This window comes from Mustelus asterias, chromosome 23, assembly GCF_964213995.1.
Source record: "Mustelus asterias chromosome 23, sMusAst1.hap1.1, whole genome shotgun sequence".
NCBI lineage: Eukaryota > Metazoa > Chordata > Chondrichthyes > Carcharhiniformes > Triakidae > Mustelus > Mustelus asterias.
In genome coordinates, this window is record NC_135823.1 from 35,616,847 (window position 1) to 35,639,840 (window position 22,994).

The 22,994-nt window shown below is 46.5% G+C and overlaps 1 protein-coding gene across 1 annotated transcript in view; it reads left to right on the top strand.

The window, feature by feature from the left end:
• The window catches only part of LOC144510375 (sodium/myo-inositol cotransporter 2-like), a 142,217-nt gene that overhangs the window by 108,840 nt on the left and 10,383 nt on the right, over positions 1 to 22,994 (top strand). The window contains exon 14 of the mRNA XM_078239811.1: positions 1,798 to 1,924. Coding sequence (XP_078095937.1) covers positions 1,798 to 1,924 — 127 coding nt within the window. The remainder of the gene's footprint in view (positions 1 to 1,797; positions 1,925 to 22,994) is intronic.

A 22,994-nucleotide genomic window follows, 5' to 3' on the forward strand; every position in this document is an offset into this window, starting at 1 on the left:
CCTATCATCTTAAATCTATGCCTCCTGGTTCTCAATCCTTTCAACTTTGGGAACAGTTTCTTCCTATCTACTCTGAGGAATCATAGGGTGGAATTTTATGAAAAAAATTCGAAGTGCCAAACGAGCGAGAAAACAGGAGAGTTTCCGACTCATTTTTTGGACCAAGCATGAGCTCCCTGGTGAGGCTGGTCACTGGGCTCTAGGAACACCATTGCGCAGTGCCTAGATCTCCCGTTGAACTGGGCATTGAGTTCCCCCCACGAACATTAGGATCCCCCTCCACACCTATCGACCCCTGTGTGGGTCTTCCACTCCCCATCCACCCACTGGACATTACCACTGCCTGCCAATCACCCCACTGCAGAGTTCCCTCCCTCCCTCCCCGATCGCCACCCCTTTTGCAGAGCTCCTTCCACTCCGCCGCTGATCATCACCCCTGCAGAGTTCCCTCCCTCCATCTTCAATCACCACCCCTTCTGCAGAGATCCCTCCCACCCAATCACCGCCTCTTCTGCAGAATTCCGTCCCTCCCACCCTGCCACATATCCCCCCCTCCCCCAGAATTCCCTCCCCCATCCCACCTATCGCTCCATGGCAGAGTTCCCTCCCTCCCCCTCCTCACTGATCCCCCCCCCGGCAAAGTTCCCTCCCACCCACCCATCACCCCCATTCCAGGTGCAAAGCCAATTTCGCCAGCACAACAGGGCCAGCACAACCGGGGGAGACAAAAAAACGGGCGCATTTCTGATTTTTTGTGACCTGTCTGATCCTACCACCTCACCTCACTAAAATTTGGGCAGGGCAAGGTCAGAAGATCATGCTCATAGAATCTCTACAGTACAGAAAGAGGCCATTCGGCCTATCAAGTCTGCACCAACTCTTCGACAGAGCATCTTACCCAGACCACCCACTGCCCTATCCCCATAATCTGACGTATTTACCCCTCTAACCCCCCTATCTATACATCTTTGGACACTTAAGGGACAATTTAGCATGGCCAATCCACCTAACATGTACATCTTTGGGCTGTGGGAGGAAACCGGAGTACCCAGAGAAAACCCACACAGACACGAGAATATGCAAACTCTACACAGTCACCTAAGGTTAGAATTGAACCCAGATTCCTGGTGCTGTGAGGCAGCAGTGCTAACCACTGTGCCACTGTGCTGGAGATCCATTATCACTTTGAATATCTCTCTCAGATCTTCTCTCAAACTTCTCTTCTCCAAGGAGAATAGTCTCAACCTTTCCCATCTATCCACGTAACTCACCCATGGAAAGATTTTCGTGAATCTTTCCTGCACCCTCTCAAATGCCTTCACATCCTTCCTAATGTGTGGTGCCCAGAACTGGATGTAATATTCTATTAAGACTAAATCAGTATTATTTTTTAAGGATAATGTCTACAAAGCCAATGGTAGGACCATCCTCTATTGCCAAGTCTACCAAACTGATGTGTAAGGAAGGAAATCTTGCTTTGAGTTTTGATAGTTACCCTACTGTTGATTAAAGTTTTTTGAAAACTTCAGTAATGAATAACAACTCTGCTATCATATTCCAGGAATGAGTAAAAGAAAACTACGGGCTACTAAATTCCTGGACTGCGTAAGGGTGCAAGTCAAGAATTTTGCATTTGTGAATCCAGATTGCCTGGGTGTCATGCTGATGTTACGGTGGAACATATCACCCATTCCAATATATGTCCTCAGTTAAAATAGGGCTAGACCTTCCATTTTATCCTCAGCCAGTGCTATTTTATTATAATGCATGATGTTATATTTAAATCTTCATTTGCAGACCAGCCGGTTGACCTGGCACACACGTCATGACAAGCCACAAGAAAAACATGCGGGAGATGATGTTGAGGAATCGGATAAGACATTGGAGACTGATAATAATGATGACACTGAAATCAGTGTACCAGGTAGGTAATCCTCTGTGTTCACCTCATTGTACAGCACACAATACACCAAATTTATAACAATAATCACATTGCCAGTGGCATGATAGTCCTCACTGATGATCTGAGTATAAAGTTTCAATCCCTCCCCTGTGCGCATATCAGACCCACAAAACTATGAATGAAAGGCAATTGCTGCCTGCCATGTTAGCATGGCACAGGAAAGTAAATACAGTAGCAAACATAGTTACCGATCTACTGTGAAACTTTTTCATTTCAGCATTGCAGGTTACAGACAAGCTTTTAACGAAGTTGAAAGATTTCGGAAGGATACAAACGACATGATTATTTACATTAGTTGTTTGATTTGTAACCACCATGATTTAGGATTATCAATGAAAGATTGAATGAGAAAGTTAGAAGTATTCACAGAAAACGAGGTGAGGGGGGCGGGGGGGGGGGGGGGGGGGGGGGGGTCACAGACCTGAAAAAATAGATCTGTTTCTCTCTTCATAGATGCTGCCTGACTTGCTGAGTATTTCCAGCATTCTCCCATCTTATTTCAGATATCCAGCATTTGCAATATTTTGGTTTTGTGTTTTTGTAGTTCACACATAAATTGTTAGAACATAGATTTCTTTCCCACAAGTGGCTACTGGGGAAGAGATTATGGGGGCAATTTTATCTTAACGTGCCTGAGAGGAAACTGACAGGTCTTGATTGGCCAGTTTTACACCTGATTTTACTTTCCATTGCCTTGAGAAATAAAATTAAGCCACAGTCCCAGGAGACCAAAGGCAGTTCTACCTTTAGAGAAAGAGCTGACTCTGATTTAACCTGAAGGTCACCATACCTCAGGCAAGAGACAAGGTTGAGAAGGCAAGGCCTTCATGACTAACCTTGCCCACTATAGGGATTGAACCTGCGCTGCTGGCATCACTCCACATCATGAACCAGCTGTCCAGCCAATTGAACTAACTGACCCACTGTTACCTTGAGATGAAAGCCAATACATGCCAAACTGCTACAGCTCTACAATTGACTAGATAAGAAGGCTTGTTGTTTTATTTTCCTCTGGAAATGCTGAGTGGGTGCCCATCTAGAGCATCACCTAGAATAAGCATGCAAATGTATGGACTAAGTGCTGGAAAATGAGATTAGAATAGATAGGTCCTTGGTGGTTGGCACAGACACAATAGGCTGAAGGGCCTCTTTCTGTGTTGTAAAGCACTATGACTAAATTGAGGTGGTGCTTTTGCCTTCTTCAGACGGGAGGGTCTGGCAGGGACAGATTTTCCTGCTTTAACTAAACTTTAAATTTGTGAAATGGTAGTGATTGGCAATTAATAAATACATTGGTCATTTAGTCATTGGCTGGATGTTAATCTATCATTTTCGCTGTGTAGCAACTCTGGGAAATTCCTCCCTGACTCACAAAGGTGATCAAAGTGATCAAGCAGAGCACAGCGACCATGAACTATGACCCACATTTATTTTGTATGACGTGATAATTAGCCTTAGTCAAAAATGCACCCTTTTGAATATTTGCAATAAACCTGCATTCACTGCAGCACCCAGCAAACTGTTAAAGAGGTAGATGATCTTCTGCAAAAGCAAAAGCCTCCTGGCACATAACCTAGTTCTCAGCTTCATATCTTGTATGCATGCCCTGTTTTTCCGAATCTAATTTGAATAGTCTATCCACACAGATACAGTTTGGTACCTTCAGTACATCTTTAATCGAATCACTTAAAGTCTATAACTTTTGAGAATATAAAGACCCAGCTCTCTAGACCAAAAGTGATAACTAAGGAATTATAAACTAGGTTATCATGCTAGTGTCCCACTTCTGAACATTTTCTAGGGCTTCTATACCTTCCACCAGCATTCGACAAAGCATAATTGATGAGGTTCAGTTACAAGGGCATTAGAGTGTTTTCATTTTATATTTCCCTGGTTGGCACAGACACAATAGGCTGAAGGGCCTCTTTCTGTGTTGTAAAGCACTATGACTAAATTGAGGTGGTGCTTTTGCCTTCTTCAGACGGCAATACATACAATCATGGGCAGAATTTTAAGTGTGGAGCGTTGTTGCCAATGGTGGAAGTGGAAGTGCACGCCATTTATGATGTCTTGCTTTTTGCTAGTTCTCATTAAAATTTCAAGTGCCAATGCCATGCACTGGAAGTATGTGTAACCTTTTCATAGGTGAATGCAGTGGGATATGGACAAGCTTAAGACTAACAGGAAAGCTCTCAAGGCCCCAGCTTTCCTGTTCAGTAATGCCATTTCTTGCTGCACCATCTCATTAGCCTTAGTCCCCAAAACCCCTCAAACCTTTCCCTCTTATTCTCCCCTTTACTATTCTTTCTTGTCCTGGGATCAGCCCCCACCACCCCCAATTCCCATCACATTGAAGACCCTTCAACTTTAAAATGTCAGAGCCCCACAGTTCGGCAATGCCTTTCTGCAGCTTCTCCTACAGACTGTCAGGGAAAGGCAGGAGGTCCTCTTTACTGCAGCAAGCATTAGAAGACCCTCCAACCTGATCATGATGGTCTGGACATAGATGGTAGGGGATATGAACAATTATTGGGCTCAGAGCAGAACCTGGGTGTAGTGCAGGAAATAGATGCACGATTTGCTCTGATCAGCCAATGTAAATGCCAGGATTACATTTTAGTAAGGGTCTCTCATGTGGTCATCAATAATTTATGTCGGTGAATGGGCTTCTATGCCAGGAAGGTAAATGCATGATCAACCTTTGTGCCACATGGCAATTGAGGCCAAAACATTTGGCTATTCTTTGCACATGAATGCAATTTGTAAATTACAGGCCAGTATATGTGATCAAGATGCATGCATACAAGGGGACAAGATTTTCTTGGAAATTCGCAAAGGCTGATAGTAGGTGGGAAAAGTGGCATGGAAGCCACCAACTGCAATAGCGGTTTTCTCCACTGTATAGTGCAGCAATTTGAAAACATACTTAAAAAAACAGTTCCTACCACATATTACTGGCAGAGCAGCCTCTGATTTTCTTGTCCCGCCAGTAACCTAGAAAGGTTGCACACATAGCCTTACAGTGACCCATGGGGCAAATATCCGTGCCCTACATGAGAACTCAGGAGACAGGAGGGTTTCCAAAGCTGTGGTCACATGGTTATTCAGTTCCCATGGCATCAAGGAGTGTATTTATAAATCGCAAGAGTTTCTACTCCTTAAATGTTCAGGTAGTCTGCAACCACACAAAGCGCATCCTCCAGGTGTGTGCTAGGTCCCTGGAGAGTGTTCACGATAGCTACATTCTTAGTTGCTCTCATATACTCAATGTTTTTGAGGGGGTACAGTGGCTACAGGATTGACTCCTCTGGGATAAGGGGTACTCCCTGAGGATGTAGCTGATGATGCCTGTGCAGAGTGCAGTAGAGACCAGATATAACGAGGCTCATGCTACTCATTGCACTTTGGTGGAGCAGACCATCGGAATGCTGAAAATGCGGTGCCGATGCCTGGACCAGTCAGGTGGAGCCCTGCAATGTAGTCTGCAGAGGGTGTCACAAATTGTGGTCGTCTGCTGTGTTTTTCATAACCTGGCACTTCAACGGGATTAAGAGCTGCCTGAGGAGGAGATGGAGAAGTGGTATCTCTCCTCTGATGAAATGGACGTTGAGGTGGACAACAAAGAGGAGGTCCTGGAGGGTGCGGAGAAAGGCCACCAGGCAGTGGTGATGGCCGGAAGTGGCAGAAGTGTTCAGAATGCACTCGTAGCATTCATGGAAGTTGATGATTAGGGCCTATGAGAATGTCCCACCATCCTGAAATCCCTTCCATATGCACTGTTCTCCAGTTTGACTGCTGGTATCACACATCATCACTAATAAGGCTTGTTCCATAGGAGGGGAACAATTTCCCTTAGTGCCAATGTTGCAGGAGGATGATGATGACTTGCAGTGGGGACAGTGCATTTTTCCGCAAAGGGGAAGGTCTGATTCCTGTCTGGCTGAAGGCAGCTTGCACACTCTCATTGACCAGGATCGTATCTTATCAGAGTGATGATGTCATTCAGACGATTTCATCTATCCTGGGTTCCATGTGTTGAGATCAGACATTCACAATGACTGAGTTGAGTGGTGATCCTGAACATTGTGGAGATAATCTTCATTACCGTCGAGAAACAGCATGACTGACGTGTTCTGTCATTGTGACGGTATACCAACAAATGAGTTGGCAATCTTACAGAGGGCAGAAGAGGCAATCATGCATAAAGAATGCTTTCTATGGTGCCTCTGTAAAAGTTGGTGAGTCATGGATTTCATGTCCTCCACTAGCGCAGGACAGAAGTCTCACACCAAGGTTTCTATCACATCTGCTGTCCTGGAGCATTGACCTGGCTGCCTCAGAGTGCCAGCAGAATCTCCCTGGACAGAAATCATTGGGACTCCTCCACTGGGCTTTCAATATGAGGAATGTAGCTCTCATCCCTTTCTTATGTTCCCTACTTTGCCATTGTATCTGCAGCAACTGAGACATGAACAAGTCCAGAGACATGTCATCTGACTGGGTCTCAGCAGAGTCCTGACCTGCTTCCTGAGACATCCATGCCTTCGCCTGCTTTGGATCAGAGAGAGTGAGGTGCTCACCGATTCCTCTCTAATACTACGTCCCACTGAAATGTGTGTCTCTGCACTGGTGGAGGGTGTGGATGAACGCTGTGATGCCTGTTCATTCTTGACATCCAATAATTTATCAGAGCTGGTTTCTGGGGTGCACTCCTGAGCCTGGCTGGTAGAGGCACTGGGTTCCTCCCCTGATGTGTCTGTGAGACAAGGGAGGTGACATTAATGCATGCAGAGGCATAATATTTGAAGAGACAGAACTCATGTTAGCTTGGCGTGATGGATGATGGTGTTCTGGGTCCCTACTTGGTTCTAGTTTTTTTGAATTGGGGTGCCCTTTTAACTAAGTTGCTGGCAGGTAGGCTCAATCAGAGCCCGCCTCGCCAACATGAAATCATTGGACCCGCCTCTTACCTTTTTTTTAAATAAGTCCCTAAAATATGGAGGAGGGAGCTGCCCTTGGGGTTTCCTAGCGACCAGCAGCCACAGAAAACCACTGACATTGGCGGAACTAGAAGATCCCCCTGCTGACCAATGACAGGCCACCTCCGCCACCAAAAAACACACCATGGAAATCCCATAAATAATGGTTATGGAGAGAGCAAAGGCAGGGATGCAGTAGCAGATCTAAAGATACTCACCTCAGCAGAGGAAGAGGCCATCCAAATTGCTTAAGAGGAGAAATGCGGTTGAACAGCCATTGATGACGAGGCTGGAAGAGGCAATCGTGCTGGTGGTGGCATTTTATGTGCACAGGAGGCACATGAAAAAGTATTCCCATTCATACTGTGATAATGCTTAATATGGTTCTGTTTGTTGTTCATCATAACATTTCCTTCCAAGGACCAGGCTGAAGCCAAGGCAGAAGTCAGAAGACTACAGCTCTGAGGACAATGAGATCAATGCCCCAGGCAACAGTCACCTGCTTCATCAGCAACCTATGGCAACACATACATCCACAAGGTCTGTGGAGGGCTGCATATGGAACTGTGCTCACAATCTAGTGAGCACATTCAACACTTCAACCCATGTCCCAGTGTCTAAGGGAGACTTTGATAGCTGAGTCCCCTGATACATGGAGGTCTTCTGGGATCTTCTTCTAATACAATCAACCTCTCAGGATTGAGGATGATTTGATTCCACTACAGTTCAATGGATTCTGAGGTGGCTGATCAGTCTGATGTGTGATTTGTAAGACTCTGTACTGGGTGGTCGGGTGATGCTTGAAAGATTGGGATGGTTGTTAGGATGTTTGTGCACTCCATCCAATGTCTCAATTACACCTCTGTACATTCCTAATGAAGCCTCTTCATGTATTCAGTGTCTTCTCAAATGAACATTCTCCATATTGATCAGTCTCAAGCCAGGGTCTCCCATAAGTATCTTTGATCTCTTGAGGAATGCTTAGAGGACATTGCTCAGACATTTCCACTGTTCTCCCAGGAGCCTGTTGCTGGAACCAAGTTTTGTGTGGAGCAGTTGCTTTGGTTGGTGTAGTACATAAGGACAACATGTACTGTCCAGCAGAGCTGGTTTTGAGTGATTAGTGCCCTGATACCGGAATGTTGACTTGGGAGAAAATGCTGCTGCTTGGGCCCGCTTTCTTGCCACCAAACTTGGAGGATCTTGTGAAGGCACCATTGGTGATATTGCTCCAGTACCTTGAGGTGCCTCTTGTAGGTTGTCTAAGCTTCTGAAGGAGCACAAGGATCACTGCTGTTTAATAAATCACAAGGGGCCCTCAGTTTGAGATCCTGGCCACCAAATATTATTCTTCTCAGTGAGTTGAAAGCTGAACTGGCATATTGGAGGCAATGATGGTTTTTGTGGTCTATGACTGTCTTCGTTGAGAGGAGGTTCCTAAGATGTGACAAATTATCTATATTTTGCAGGATCATGTTGTTGATCTTAATCAACTGGGGGAAGTGTTTTGCTGTGGGAGCATGTTGGAAAAGGATCTTAGTTTTTCGGGTGTTTAGTGAAAAGCCAATTTTCCCATATGATTTGGAGAAGGAGTCGACAATGACCTGGAGCTCAGTTTCTGAGTGGATGCACATATAATAGAGATGTGTTTACTTTAATGCCAGGAATATAGTGAATAAAGGGGATGAGCTCAGAGCGTGGATCGATGCCTGGAAGTGTGATGTGGTGGCCATTACGGAGACTTGGATGTCTCAGGGACAGGACTGGATACTCCAGGTGCCGGGATTCAGATATTTCAGGAAGGACAGTGAGGGAGGCAGGAGAGGGGGTGGAGTGGCACTGCTGATCAGGGATAGTGTCACAGCTGTAGAGAAGGTGAATGTTGTGGAGGGATTGTCTACAGAGTCTCTGTGGGTGGAAGTTCGGAGTGGGAAGGGGTCGATCACTTTGCTGGGAGTTTTCTATAGGCCGCCCAATAGTAACAGGGAGGTGGAGGAGCAGATAGGGAAACAGATCCTGGAAAGTTGCAATAATAGCAGAGTTGTTGTGATGGGAGACTTTAATTTCCCAAACATCGATTGGAATATCCCTAGGGTAAGGGGATTGGATGGGGAGTTCATTAGGTGTGTTCAGGAGGGTTTCCTGACACAGCATGTGGACAAGCCTTCAAGAGGAGAGGCTGTACTTGATCTGATACTGACCAATGAACCTGGACAGGTGTCAGATCTCTCAGTGGGAGAGCATCTTGGGGATAGCGATCATAACTCTATCTCCTTTATGCTTGCATTGGAAAAAGAGAGGATAAGGCAAGCTAGGAAAGCGTTTATATGGAGTAAGGGGAAATATGAAGACATAAGGCAACAAATTAGAGGAGTAAATTGGAAGGAGGTATTCTCGGCGAAATGTACTGAAGAGAGGTGGCAGTTTTTCAAGGAATGTCTGTCTAGAGTTCTACAGGACAACGTTCCGAGCAGACAGGGAGGAGTTGGCAGGTTAAAGGAACCGTGGTGCACGAAAGCTGTGCGGGACCTAGTCGAGAAGAAAAGGAAAGCGTACAAAAGGTTCAGAGAGCTTGGCGAAGATAGGGATCTAGATGAGCATACGGCTTGTAGGAAGGGACTAAAGAAGGAAATTGGGAGAGCCAGAAGGGGTCACGAGAAGGCCTTGGCAGGTAGGATTAAGGAAAACCCTAAGGCGTTCTATAAATATGTGAAGAGTAAAAGGATGAGACGTGAAGGAATAGGGCCTATAAAAGGTGAAGGCGGGAAAATGTATACGGAACCAGTAGAAATGGCAGAGGTGCTCAATGAGTATTTTGCCTCGGTTTTCACAGAGGAGAAGGACCTGGGTGGATGTACTCTGGGTTTGCGGTGGACTGAAAAGATTGAGTATGTGGACTTTAACAAAGAGGTTGTGCTGGAACCTTTGAATGGCATCAAGATAGATAAGTCGCCGGGTCCGGATGGGATGTACCCCAGGTTACTGTGAGAGGCGAGGGAAGAGATTGCAGAGCCTCTGGCGATGATCTTTGCGTCGTCGATGGAGACGGGAGAGGTGCCGGAGGATTGGAGGATTGCGGATGTGGTTCCTATTTTCAAGAAGGGGAATAGGGATAACCCAGGAAATTACCGACCGGTGAGTCTAACCTCAGTGGTTGGTAAACTGATGGAGAAGATCCTGAGGGACAGGATTTATGAACATTTAGAGAGGTTTAGTATGCTCAAGAATACTCAGCATGGCTTTGTCAAAGGCAGATCGTGCCTTACGAGCCTGGTGGAGTTCTTCGAAAATGTGACTAAACGCATTGACGAAGGGAAAGCGGTAGATGTGGTTTATATGGATTTTAGCAAGGCGTTCAATAAGGTCCCCCATGCAAGGCTTCTAGAAAAAGTGAGAGGGCATGAGATCCAAGGGGCTGCTGTCCTGTGGATCCAGAACTGGCTTGCCCAAAAGAGGCAGAGAGTGGGTATAGATGGGTCTTTTTCTAAATGGAGGTCGGTCACCAATGGTGTGCCCCAGGGATCTGTTCTGGGACCCTTGCTGTTTGTCATTTTCATAAATGACCTGGATGAGGAAGTGGAGGGATGGGTTGGTAAGTTTGCCGACGACACGAAGGTTGGTGAGGTTGTGGATAGTCTGGAGGGATGTCAGAAGCTACAGAGGGACATAGATAGGATGCAAGACTGGGCGGAGAAGTGGCAGATGGACTTCAACCCAGATAAATGCGTCGTGGTCCATTTTGGCAGGTCAAATGGGATGAAGGAGTACAATATAAAGGGAAAGACTCTTAGTACTGTAGAGGATCAGAAGGACCTTGGAGTCCAGGTCCATAGGACTCTAAAATCGACCCCGCAGGTGGAGGAGGTGGTTAAGAAGGCGTATGGTGTGCTGGCCTTTATCAATCGAGAGATTGAGTTTAGGAGTCCGGGGATAATGATGCAGCTATATAAGACCCTTGTCAGACCCCACTTGGAGTACTGTGTTCAGTTCTGGTCGCCTCATTACAGGAAGGACGTGGAAAAGATTGAAAGGGTGCAGAGGAGATTCACAAGGATGTTGCCTAGATTGAGTGGCATGCCTTATGAGGATAGGCTGAGGGAGCTCGGTCTTTTCTCCTTGGAGAGACGTAGGATGAGAGGAGACCTAATAGAGGTATATAAGATGTTGAGAGGCATAGATCGGGTGGACTCTCAGAGGCTTTTTCCCAGGGTGGAAATGGCTGCTACGAGAGGACACAGGTTTAAGGTGCTGGGGGGTAGGTACAGGGGAAATGTTAGGGGGAAGTTTTTCACACAGAGGGTGGTGGGCGAGTGGAATCGGCTGCCGTCAGTGGTGGTGGAGGCAAACTCAATAGGGTCTTTTAAGAGACTCCTGGATGAGTACATGGGACTTAATAGGATGGAGAGTTATAGGTAGGCCTAAAAGGTAGGGATATGTTCGGCACAACTTGTGGGGCCGAAGGGCCTGTTTTGTGCTGTAGTTTTTCTATGTTTCTATGTTTCTAATAGTGTCATCTGAATACTGAAACTCTATGATTGAGGTTAGAATGATTTGATTTTGGTTTGAAGGCTGCATAGGTTGAACAGTTTTCCATCTGTTCTATAGGTTCTCTCCATGCCTCTTGGTAGCTCCTGTTGAACCCAGGCTGATGACAGCCTATGGTCCAGCCACAAGAAGCCTGCTGGACATGTAGCAAACATTGGAGGGAAAATATGTTGGAGCTGCCGTTGGTTATGTGCAACGTTTTGTGTGAGATGGAGTCATCCATTCAAGCTGTGAGTTCTGCCATGTCCCAAGCACGTGGATGCATGGCATCCACCATGGAGAGGGTGGGGACCACCATGGAGTGTCAGGTCAAGCATTCAATCCATGTGCATTCTGACCTGCATTCCATTACTCTAGTCATTGGCTCAGTTCAGCAGTTGCTAGGAGTGAAGGGAGACTAGGCACCTGGATCTCCCTGCAGATGGCCTTCTCCTCAGGGAGACAAAGAGTTCCAGATGGAGGAGGAGTGCGTGACAGTGGCCCTGGGGGCTTCCTATCAGGGCACAACCAAAGTTTGTGCCAGCTCATTATCCCCTCCAACATTTATCCCATTAGATCCAGCAGGTGGGACGATGTTCCTGCATCTGTACAAGACACACCCAGTAGTTTGGAGCACTCAAGGCCTCATGTCTCCTGAGGACATCTGCTACAGTCATTCAAGGCAATGGGGCACAACACTGAGCAAGCTGTCTCCATGTCGGCCACTGATTATGAAGCTGCACCCAGACAGAGTGATAGAAAAAGAAAACGTAAGATTTTATGGGCATACAGGTGTCATGGTGTTCCATAAAAATATGTATCACATGTGAATAGTGCACAATACATGATTTTACTATATTCATGTGTACATAATTGTCATTTTTGGAAACTAACTTAGAGACTTAAATGTAATGGAATACCTCATGGTTTTTACTCATTGATGGTTACAGAAGGAGTAGGGATATTGCCTTTATTGTGGAAGAAGATGTTTTGCATCAGCGTAAAATCTTTAATGAATGTTCCTATGAGTTTCGAGTTTTGTCCTTGACAGTCTATGAGACATGGCTTAACATGCAGCCTTAGTTGGCTGCCTCTTCTATGCATTGTATAGGAGTGATGTGCTATTCAGACACGAGGCTTGAAGCTCAGTAAATGAAAGGCTTTTATTTACTGTTAACGAAGCTACCAGAACTTATATACACTATCCCAGACTGAAGGGGTCCCGGCCAGAGCAGGGACTCTTATACCTCTCCCAGGAGGCGGAGCCCGAATAGGATGTGCCACAACACTACAGTACAAAGGTGTAACAACCCCACCCTAACCCAACAGCAACAATAGCACAACCCAACAGTAACATATGTACATCCTTGTAGTCCTGGCCAGCCCCTGGCTCAGCACTATCCAGTGGGAACCAGCGATGGTTCACCACAAGGAGCTTATCCAAAATTACTCTCAACAGCGATAATTCAAATGGTGTGGGTACACTCAAAGCACTGTAAAGACAGGAACGATCTTACCAAAGAAATTCTAAATCTAGGACGAGCGTGAAAACGGGAGAGTTTCAGATCTGTTTCTTGGGTGAGTTCAAATCTGCTATCTTATCTACCGAGAGAAAAAAAGCAGCAGAAGCTGTTTCTCGTCTGTAGAGGGAGGAGATGGAGCTTAAATCACCCAGAAGTCGGCAGCTCGAATCAGAGGGCCAAAATGCACATGCACGTGGAAAGCAGCAAAATGGCTACTCTCCTGGCAGCAACCCCCCCCACCCCGCCCACCCCTCCCACCCCTCCCTCTATCCTCCACAGACATCGGAGACCCCATCCCCACCCCCACCCCATCGTCATCAGCACATCTGCAAGTGTTGTCTTGGCTTCTCCCTCAGTACAACAAAGCAAACTGTATGTAATCTTGCTGGAATGCCCTAACATGCGCGTGACTTGCCCAAACTGCCTGCAGCTGAACTGTCTTAACAAGGGAGACCTGTATATAAGCCCCAAGGATGGACAGACAGGCAAGCAGGACAGGAAGATGGCTGCCAGAATCATGGACCCCAGGTTTTCCAAGGGAGAGCTGGCAGAGCTGCTGGATGTGGTAGAGGAGAGGAGGGACTCATTATTCCCCCCAGATGGGCATCAAGCCAGGTCGGGGGGGAAGACAGAGCGGCCTGGGAGACAGTGGTAATGGTAGTCAATACATGATCACTGGCACGTAGAATCAGCTATCAGTGCAGGAAAAAACTCAATGATCGCATTAGGGCAGCAAGGGTGAGTGCACATCCTGTTCTGGCATTGTCCCCCCGATGTGACCTGTACTGTGTGCATCACCCCATGACACCCTGCATGTTTCCAGCCCCTGACTCCCAGTACCTGCCTCCAATCCCTGCCCTCTGAGGCCCACCTTCTGACACCCTGCAGGCTTCCTGCCATCAGCCTTTGCATGCCTCCTTCTGTCCCCACAGGAGAATGCCCATAATAAATGGGAACGGCAGAAGACAGGGGGTGATGTGCCCGAATGAGGGTGCTAGCACATTTTGAGGAGAGGGCACTCGATCTCGTGGGCGAGGATGGCAACAGTACCGTCAGTGACAGCCAGGTTGGGCTATGCCTCTGCCGATCCTCCAAATGTTTGAGATATCTCAAGTAAGTTGCATGCAGCCCAGATTCCTGTCCCTCCCTTGCACTCAATTTTGTGTTCTGTGTTGCAGGAAACGACCCTGACACACCGGGCCCATCTGATATGCAACCCCCTCCCACCCCAGACTAACACCTCAGTGGATCAAGTTGGTGGTGAGGCTTCTGGATCACTCAGTGTGTGCATGACAGCTTTTTTTTATATTCATTTGTGGGACATGGGTGTCGCTGGCTGGCCAGCATTTATTGCCCTTCCCTAGTTGCCCTTGAGGCGCTGGTGGTGAGCTGCCTTCTTGAATCGCTGCAGTCCACGTGCTGTGGCTTGACCCACAATGCCATTAAGGAGGGAATTACAGGATTTTGACCCAGCGACTCCGAAGGATCCGTGATATATTTCCAAGTCAGGATGATGAGTGGCTTGGAGGGGAGCTTCCATGTGGTGGTGTTCCCATGTATCTGCTGCCCTTGTCCTTCTCGATGGAAGTGGCTGTGGGTTTGGAAGGTGCTGTCTAAGGATCTTTGGTGAATTGCTACAGTGCATCTTGTAGATAGTACACACTGCTGCTACTGAGAGTCAGTGGTGGATGGAATGGATGTTTGTGGGTGTGGTGCCAATCAAGCGGGCTGCTTCGTCCAGTATGGTGTCAAACTTCTTGAGTATTGTTGGAGCTGCACCCATCGAGGCAGGCGGGGAGTATTCCATCACACTCCTGACTTGTGCTTTGTAGACGGTGGACAGGCTCTGGGGAGTCAGGAGGTGAGTTTCTCGCTGTAGTATTCCTAGCCTCTGACCTGCTCTTGTAGCCACTGTGTTTATGTGGTGAGTCCAGTTGAATTTCTGGTCAATGGTAACCCCAAGAATGTTGACAGGGGCAATTCAGTGATGGTAACACCATTGAATGTCAAAGGGGAGTGATTAGAGTGTCTCTTATTGGTGATGGTCTGAGATGCCGAGGACCACTGGAGGAGGCCGAGTTGGATCATTCACACAGCACTTCTAGCTGAATATTACTGTGAATGCTTCAGCCTTATCTTTTGCACTGATGTGCTGGGCTTCTCCATCATTGGAGATGGCAATATCTATGGAGCCTCCACCTCCAGTGAGTTGTTTCATTGTCCATCACCATTCATGATTGGATGTGGCAGGACTGCAGAGCTTTGACCTGATCCATTGGTTGTGGGATCACTTAGCTCTTGTCTATCACTTGCTGTTTATGCTGTTTGGCATGCAAGTAGTCCATTTGGTAGCTTCACCAGGTTGATACCTCATTTTTAGGTATGCCTGATGCTGCTCCCGGCATGCCACCCTGCACTCTCCATTGAATCAGGATTGATCCCCTGACTTGATGCGAATGTTTGAGTGGGGGACATGCTGGGCTATGAGGTTGCAGATTGTGCCAGAGTACATTTCCATTGCGACCCATAGCGCCTCATGGATGTCCAGCCTTGATTGCTGGACCTGTTCGAAGTCTGTCCCATTTAGCACATTGATAGTGCCACACAACACGATGGAGGTTATTCTCAATGTGAAGGCAGGACTTCGTCTCAACAAGGACTGTGCAGCGGTCACTTTTACCAATACTGTCATGGACAGATGCATCTGCAGCCAGCAGATTGGTAAGGATGAGGTCAAATATGTTTTTCCCTCTTCTTGGTTCCTTTACCACCTGCTGCAGACCCAGTCTAGCATTTATATCCTTTAGGACCCGACCAACTCAATCAGTAGTGCTGCTGCTGAGCCACTTTTGGTGGTGGACATTGAAATCTCCCATTTTGCGTCCTTGCCACCCACAGTGCTTCCTCCAAGTGTTGTTCAATATGAATGAGTACTGATTCATCAGCGAAAGAGGACGGTATGTGGTATCCAGTAAGCGGTTTCCTTTCCTTTGGGGGAGACATTGAGAGATTAGATCACTGGAACTCCAATCAGCTACCCCCATCCCCCCCACCGTCCTCTACTCCCCCAACCCCCACACCCTTTAAACATTGGGACAATTGCGAGTGAACCATGTTAATTATATTGAGATGATGCAAAAGCATGCTAATTGACGTCTTGCTCATTTTGGACATGTTCTACATCGCGCCCGTTTTTTTGGTACGATGGGAATTTGTGCCATTCCCACTCATCAGGCATGATGAAGTCGTAAAATCGCTTCCAAAGAGGTTTGTTTCCTAGTGTTCTAAAACTCACCCAGGTAAAGATATCATTATATTAAAAAAGATAAACACACATCCTGGCTGCATTTCTCCCATTGTGACCTGCAACTCTTCTGTCAGGTCACAGTGGGAGACGCACATCTGCGGCCTTGAACAGGGATTTGCGCATGCGCCGGGAACGCATGCGCATCTCCCAGAGCCGACGAACAGTCGCCGGTCAGACCATGCTCAAAACCAGCGGGAAGGCAGCTAAGTCATTTAAATTTGTTTTTAATCTGTTTTAAATATGCATATGAGTTAATTATCAGTTCCAAAGAACAGTACAGCACAGGAAACAGGCCCTTCGGCCCTCCAAGCCTGTGCCGTTCCTTGATCCAACTAGACCATTCGTTTGTATCCCTCCATTCCCAGACTGCTCATGTGACTATCCAGGTAAGTCTTAAACGATGTCAGCGTGTCTGCCTCCACCACCCTACTTGGCAGCGCATTCCAGGCCCCCACACTCTGTGTAAAAAAGTCCCTCTGATATCTGAGTTATACCTCGCCCCTCTCACCTTGAGCCCGTGACCCCTCGTGATCGTCACCTCCGACCTGGGAAAAAGCTTCCCACTGTTCACCCTATCTATACCCTGCATAATTTTGTACACCTCTATTAGGTCTCCCCTCATTCTCCGTCTTTCCAGGGAGAACAAGCCCAGTTTACCCAATCTCTCCTCATAGCTAAGACCCTCCATACCAGGCAACATCCTGGGAAGCCTTCTCTGCACTCTCTCTAAAGCCTCCACGTCCTTCTGGTAGTGCGGCGACCAGAACTGGACGCAGTACTCCAAATGTTTATCTACAAGGTCAGGAGTAGTTCAGAATAGGGAATATGTGCTGATTGTTCACAAATTGTTCAAACCAACAAGATGTAGTTAAGTTTTTCAAATGGCCAAGATCACAGGAAATTCATGGGATGTTAACCTCTTAACATCTCATTCCCTCCTTTTATCATTCCATGATAACACTAACCTCTTTAGAGGGGAACCTGTGCTCTATGATATGCTAGGCATTGGCAAACACCCTTCAATAAGCCTAGCAGTAAGCAAACTACCAGGATAATGACTCCCAAATGCATCAGCATCCCTCACCAGTCTCCAGAGAGGTTACTAAAAGGCCACCCGCCAGGAGGATTGTAGTTTTTAAAGTTTTGCCCTTTAGCCCTAATTTTGTCAGTGTTCTTTTTAACATGCTCAGCTAAATCAGTGATATTGTCGGAGGAATCTGGAATGTATGTACAGCACTCAGAGCCTATTAGGGCACAGATGCCTCCTGTTGCGGCCAACAAGTAATCTAAAGCCATTCAATTTTGGAGTGCTACCGTCCGTATAGCTGCGACTTCAGCTGAAACTTCGGAGATAGCGGTGCAGTATCATTAGCTATTTTCTCAAGAGCTGATGCCATATTGATCAGCTCTCGAGCTGCTATGGCGGTCCCATGGGAAGGGAAGGCTATCATCCAAAACCGTTGAGCTTCAGAGATGGCCCGTTTAGATCTTAACAGATGTATCTTGGGGTGGAGATGCAGGGAGTTAAAATGCCGGACATAAGGGACTACATAGGCCAAATAACAAGATCCCGACCAGTCTCGAGGGAGCCATGGGTAGGCGTTATAACCACAGACAAAATAGGTGCCATTGTATGCTACCATCTCCTGAAATAGCCACAGGACGAGGGGGACTGGAACTCCCTCAGTACTCCAAGATGAGTCGGCTTTAGGGCAATGGATTTTAAGCACCATGTAATGGATTGCCCTTGCCACATCAGTGGGAAAGGTGAGGTCAATTTGGTCCGTCCTCATTCCATCCTTATTAGTCCCGTTTTGATACCATTTCCTGGGGATCGAAAAGAATAGGGAACATAGGGACCCCATCTTTAGCCTGTGGTGGTACGTGTGTACAGACCCAACACTTGCTTACATTAAAATTTAAAGCATAGTCGTAAGACATAGACAAAAAGGTATTAACATGAGATAGTCCATCACTTAGTCCATTTTCCCGGCTTGTTTCCCGTTAATCCGATTGTCCAGGTGACAGGAAAATAGCCGAAAGGCTGAAGATGGTGAAGACGATCCCTACGATCCACCAGCAGGAACTGGCGTCCATCGTCCACAGCCATCCGAATGGATCCAGCGACTCCGTCCCCCGCCCTCAACCACCGCCAGAGCCTGGAGAAGCACCCGAAACGGTCCCCTCCACCCTGGTCCAACCTTGAAACATAGAAAGAAACATAGAAACCCTACAGTGCAGAAGGAGGCCATTCGGCCCATCGAGTCTGCACCGACCACAACCCCACCCAGGCCCTACCCCCACATATTTACCCGCTAACTACACATCTCAGGGACAATTTTTAACCTGGCCAATCAACCTAACCCGCACATCTTTGGACTGTGGGAGGAAACCGGAGTACCCGGAGGAAACCCAATCTCGAATCAGCACCAAGTCTCCTATCTGCAGTCCAGGGAAGTAGTCCTGTGGGTCAGAATCTTGATCCAGTGTCCATGGAGTTGATCCAAAGGCGCACTGTACCTGGGAATGAAGAAACTTTAAAGACAACATTAGCTGCTGGAAGTACTTCTGCATTTCATCACCCACAACGTGTAAATCTATCTGGGTGGGCGAACTTGTATTGGCATCCCAGGGTGTTCTACTAGTTTGGCCATAAATGATCTCTGCCACCGAGAGTCCAGTAGTAGAGTGGGGTGTTATTCTCATGTGGTACAGAGCTAGGGGCAAAATCTTTAACCAGTTAAGGCCGGTTTCGGACGTTAACTTAGTCAATTTAGCTTTAAGAGTTCCGTTAGCTCTTTCCACTATTCCTGCTGCCTGGGGGTGGTAGGCACAGTGGAATTGTTGTTGGATGTGTAACGCATCACACAATTCCCTATTGACTTTTCCTACAAAGAGAGGGCCATTATCTGAACTAATTTGTCAAGGCACCCCAAACCTTGGTATTACTTCAGTTAGCAACAATTTTACTACCATCGAAGCCTTGTTGTTTGTCATTGGGAAAGCCTCTATCCATCTACTAAATACATCAACAATCACAAGACAGTACTTATAACAATGTACACGCGGCAATTCAATAAAATCTAGCTGAATACATTCAAACGGTCCACCTGGCAAGGATGTTCTTCCTGGTGAGCATCTCACCCCTTGACCAACATTTTTTTGCTGGCATGTCAAACATGATGCCATACGAGACTGGGCTGCCTCAGCTAGTCGGGGGTGCATAATACCACTCATTCCCTCCTTGCCAAGGTGGGTATCAGAATGAAGACAATCAATTAGCAAAGGCAACAAAGCATCAGGTATACACACTTGGCCGATTGGAGTAACCCAAAGGCCTGATGACGCAGAATGCGAACATCCATGTGCCTTCCAAATGTCCTTTTCAGAGGCAGGGGCGTCCCCCTGTAAGCGCTGAACAGTGACAATATCTGGCATGCCCGTCATTTCGAAGAATGTGAGCGATTTATCGCCTGTTTGCTCATAGAGGGCACAATAAAAGTTTGATCTGCGGCAGCCTGTTTGGCAGCCTGACCAGCCCGAGCATTGCCCTGAGTAACTGCAGAGTTATCGAAGGCATGGGCAGCGCATTTGATAATAGCCAATTGTTTAGGGAGGAGTATTGCTTGGAGAAGGTTTTGGACATACAAAGGATTCTGGATGGGCGTGCCCGAGGACGTTAAAAACCCACGTTGAGACCATAGTCGGCCGAAGTCGTGGGAGATGCCAAAGGTATACCGAGAGTCAGTGTAAATATTTGCTGACTTTCCTGAGGCTAGAATGCAAGCACGGGTGAGGGCAAAAAGTTCTGCTTTCTGAGCAGACACCGGGGGGGTCAAACGCCGCCGATTCTAATGTGGAGGTGGCATCGACAATCGCATATCCGGAGAGGGGGGTTACCCAAGGGGGACATAGATGAGCTGCCGTCAACAAACAAGTTAAGGTCCGAAGAAGGGAGTGGGATGTCAGTAAGGTCTGGGCGGAGAGAGGTTAGAAATTGGTTCCTTAGTAAGCAGTCATGTGGGGGTTCTAAGAACTCATCTGTAGGGGTACTCAAAAATGTGCATGATTAATTATTTCTACAGCTCTGCCTTTGTGACCAACACAGGCAGATACAAGATCAAATCTACTGGGTGCCTAAATGGTTAACTCTCCTTACAACTTTTCAGATGTAATGTAATGCCACCTTTTCCACATGGCAGAGCTCAAATCTCTGTCCGATTCCTACTCTTGAAAATGACCATGGCCACCAAGACTAAAGAATCCTGACCCTGCCTCAATTGTACTATCGTAAAATTTCAACTGGGAGAAAGTAATTTATTAAACTCGCACACAGAGAAGCAATTCACTTTGATCTGCTATACCCTATTCCACCACATGAGGCTCTCGATCGCACAATTACATCCTCTCTCTCTCTGTGCCATGCACAGAGAGTCAGTGCCTGCTTGTTTTTTTAACCCTTTACTCCCCTCTTTGGTCTATCACGCTTCAGACCAACCAATTTAACCTGCAGAACAACAAGGCAGTGAAAGATGTACCTAGACACTGTGCACTCTTAATACTTTTGTACAAATTCTAATACAAATAGTTTTTAATTTTTTAGTGAAAGTAACTTCAGTGATCATGTCACAGTGAGATCTAACCTTTTTTAAATAGGTAATTTTATTATTGATCCTGATTAGCAGATTATTAATTTATTCCCGAAAACATCAGTTCCTTTTAGGATAAATTTAATCCCTGTTAATATTGTTCAATATTCATACTGCAGTAACCAGTTCCCAGATGCAGGCATGGAGTTACTGAACTTGTCTAAGGTTCACAAAATGCAGCGCCTGCAGTAGCAGTGAGCCGCCAGCAGATGGTGGCATTGTGTCACTTTAATCTCAAGATAGTGAAAGAGGTTTTTTCTGGTTTCCCCTATGGGTTTTAAAAGGATCCTGTCCCTCTCTCCCTGATGTAACTTTATTATTGGAATCGGAAGGGGGAAATACCACTGCCACAACATTTTAACATTTTAACAATTTAATTAATTGTACATAAAAGGATGAAAGGAGTGTTTACTGACTTTGAAAAGTGCTGAATAACCAAGGTGGGACAAGCACGAGTCTATAAGGAGGGTGCATCTGTTCCCTCTTTGCCCTCAATATGGAGAGTGCGAGAGCGGGAACTGCGAGAGCTTAATTTACGATACCAACAACAGTACAAGGACTGAGAAGGACTTGGAGTATTTTTACACAATGTTGCCTTCCACTGTGCACTTTCTATTCATGTATCTCTCAATAGTAAGTTGACCATTGTGGAATCAGGAGCGTTTACACAAACCTCTTTGCCAATTTAATACAAATTGTCTGAATTCATTTCCAAATGTTTCAGCAAACTTAATTGCTAACCCTCAGAAGAAAAAAACTGACCAATGTTGAAAATTATACTAGAAATTATAGAGCCAATGAGACATTTTCTAATTAAATTAGCTAAATGTAAATGACTACTGTACATAATGGGCCATTTACAGAGTAAACTTCAATTGGCATCTTCCAAATTGATCTAAAAAGGGCTAGAAAAGTTGAGCCTCAATATACTGGTTACATTGTATAAGTTCCAGTTAACTCCAGTTTTATCAGCTTGTGTTGGTAATTGTGTTGCTATCTTCCCCCTACACATTATTTTCAATACCCTAATCTGGTAAAGTTGGCTCCCATTTTGCATAAAAACCTTACTAGTTTTTCATACATCCAAGGTGTAAATGAAAGTTTCTGACTCAAAAAATGCACAATGGGTACTTAATCTGCCACTGAAATGTCTTATGTTTGGTGTAGGTGAGCCGGGAATACATGCTGAAGCAGCTGTTTTTTAACTTGTACGTTTATTTTTTAAACTCTTTCCTACAGTTGCACATCTTTCTTTTGCAACCAACACTGAAAAGGCTGAGCTTCCTTCAGTTTTTCTGAGTGAAAATATTTTGGTGTTGATGCGCGATTGATTCACACGGGAGGCTAGGACGTACCCAGGAATAAAGGCTTTTATTCACAACAAGATTGGAGCACACTACTTAACAATATTATCCCAGACTAAGGGCTACTAGGAAGTAGCAGTGACCTTTATACTCCTGTAAGAAGGCGGAGCCGAACGGAGTGTACCACATCAACAATAATAACAGGTGGAACACCCAAACCCTAACCCCAACAGTAACAAGAGTAACATATGTACAAGTACCCATAGTGGTAACCATCTATGGTTCACCACATTCACCCCTCCTTTAAAAACAAAGGCCGGTGGGGTAAGGAGACAATACGAACTGTCCACATGTTCACAAGTTCAGCCGTATCGGGGGTCCGCACCGTCTCTGCGACCTCCGCAGCACTGGCTCCAGTGCCGGTTCTGGTGACCATGGTGACGACCCTCTCTCCGAGGTGGTGTCCACTGACTCCTCCAGTTCCTCACACGCCTGTCGACCTTGAGGTGGCGACAATCTCCTGGACTCAGGCAAGCTGTACACGGGAGTAAGAGGATTAAGTTGAGGTCCCGATGCTGCCTGCATCGGAGGGGAGAGAATGGGCAAAGGAATTCTAACCAGGGGTGCGGGAGTGACGGGGGTTTCCAGGTCCCCTGCAGGCGCCAGATCTCTGATAGAGACCGTGTCCTCTTGCCCGTCAGGATAAGCCACATAGGCATATTGAGGGTTGGCGTGGAGGAGATGG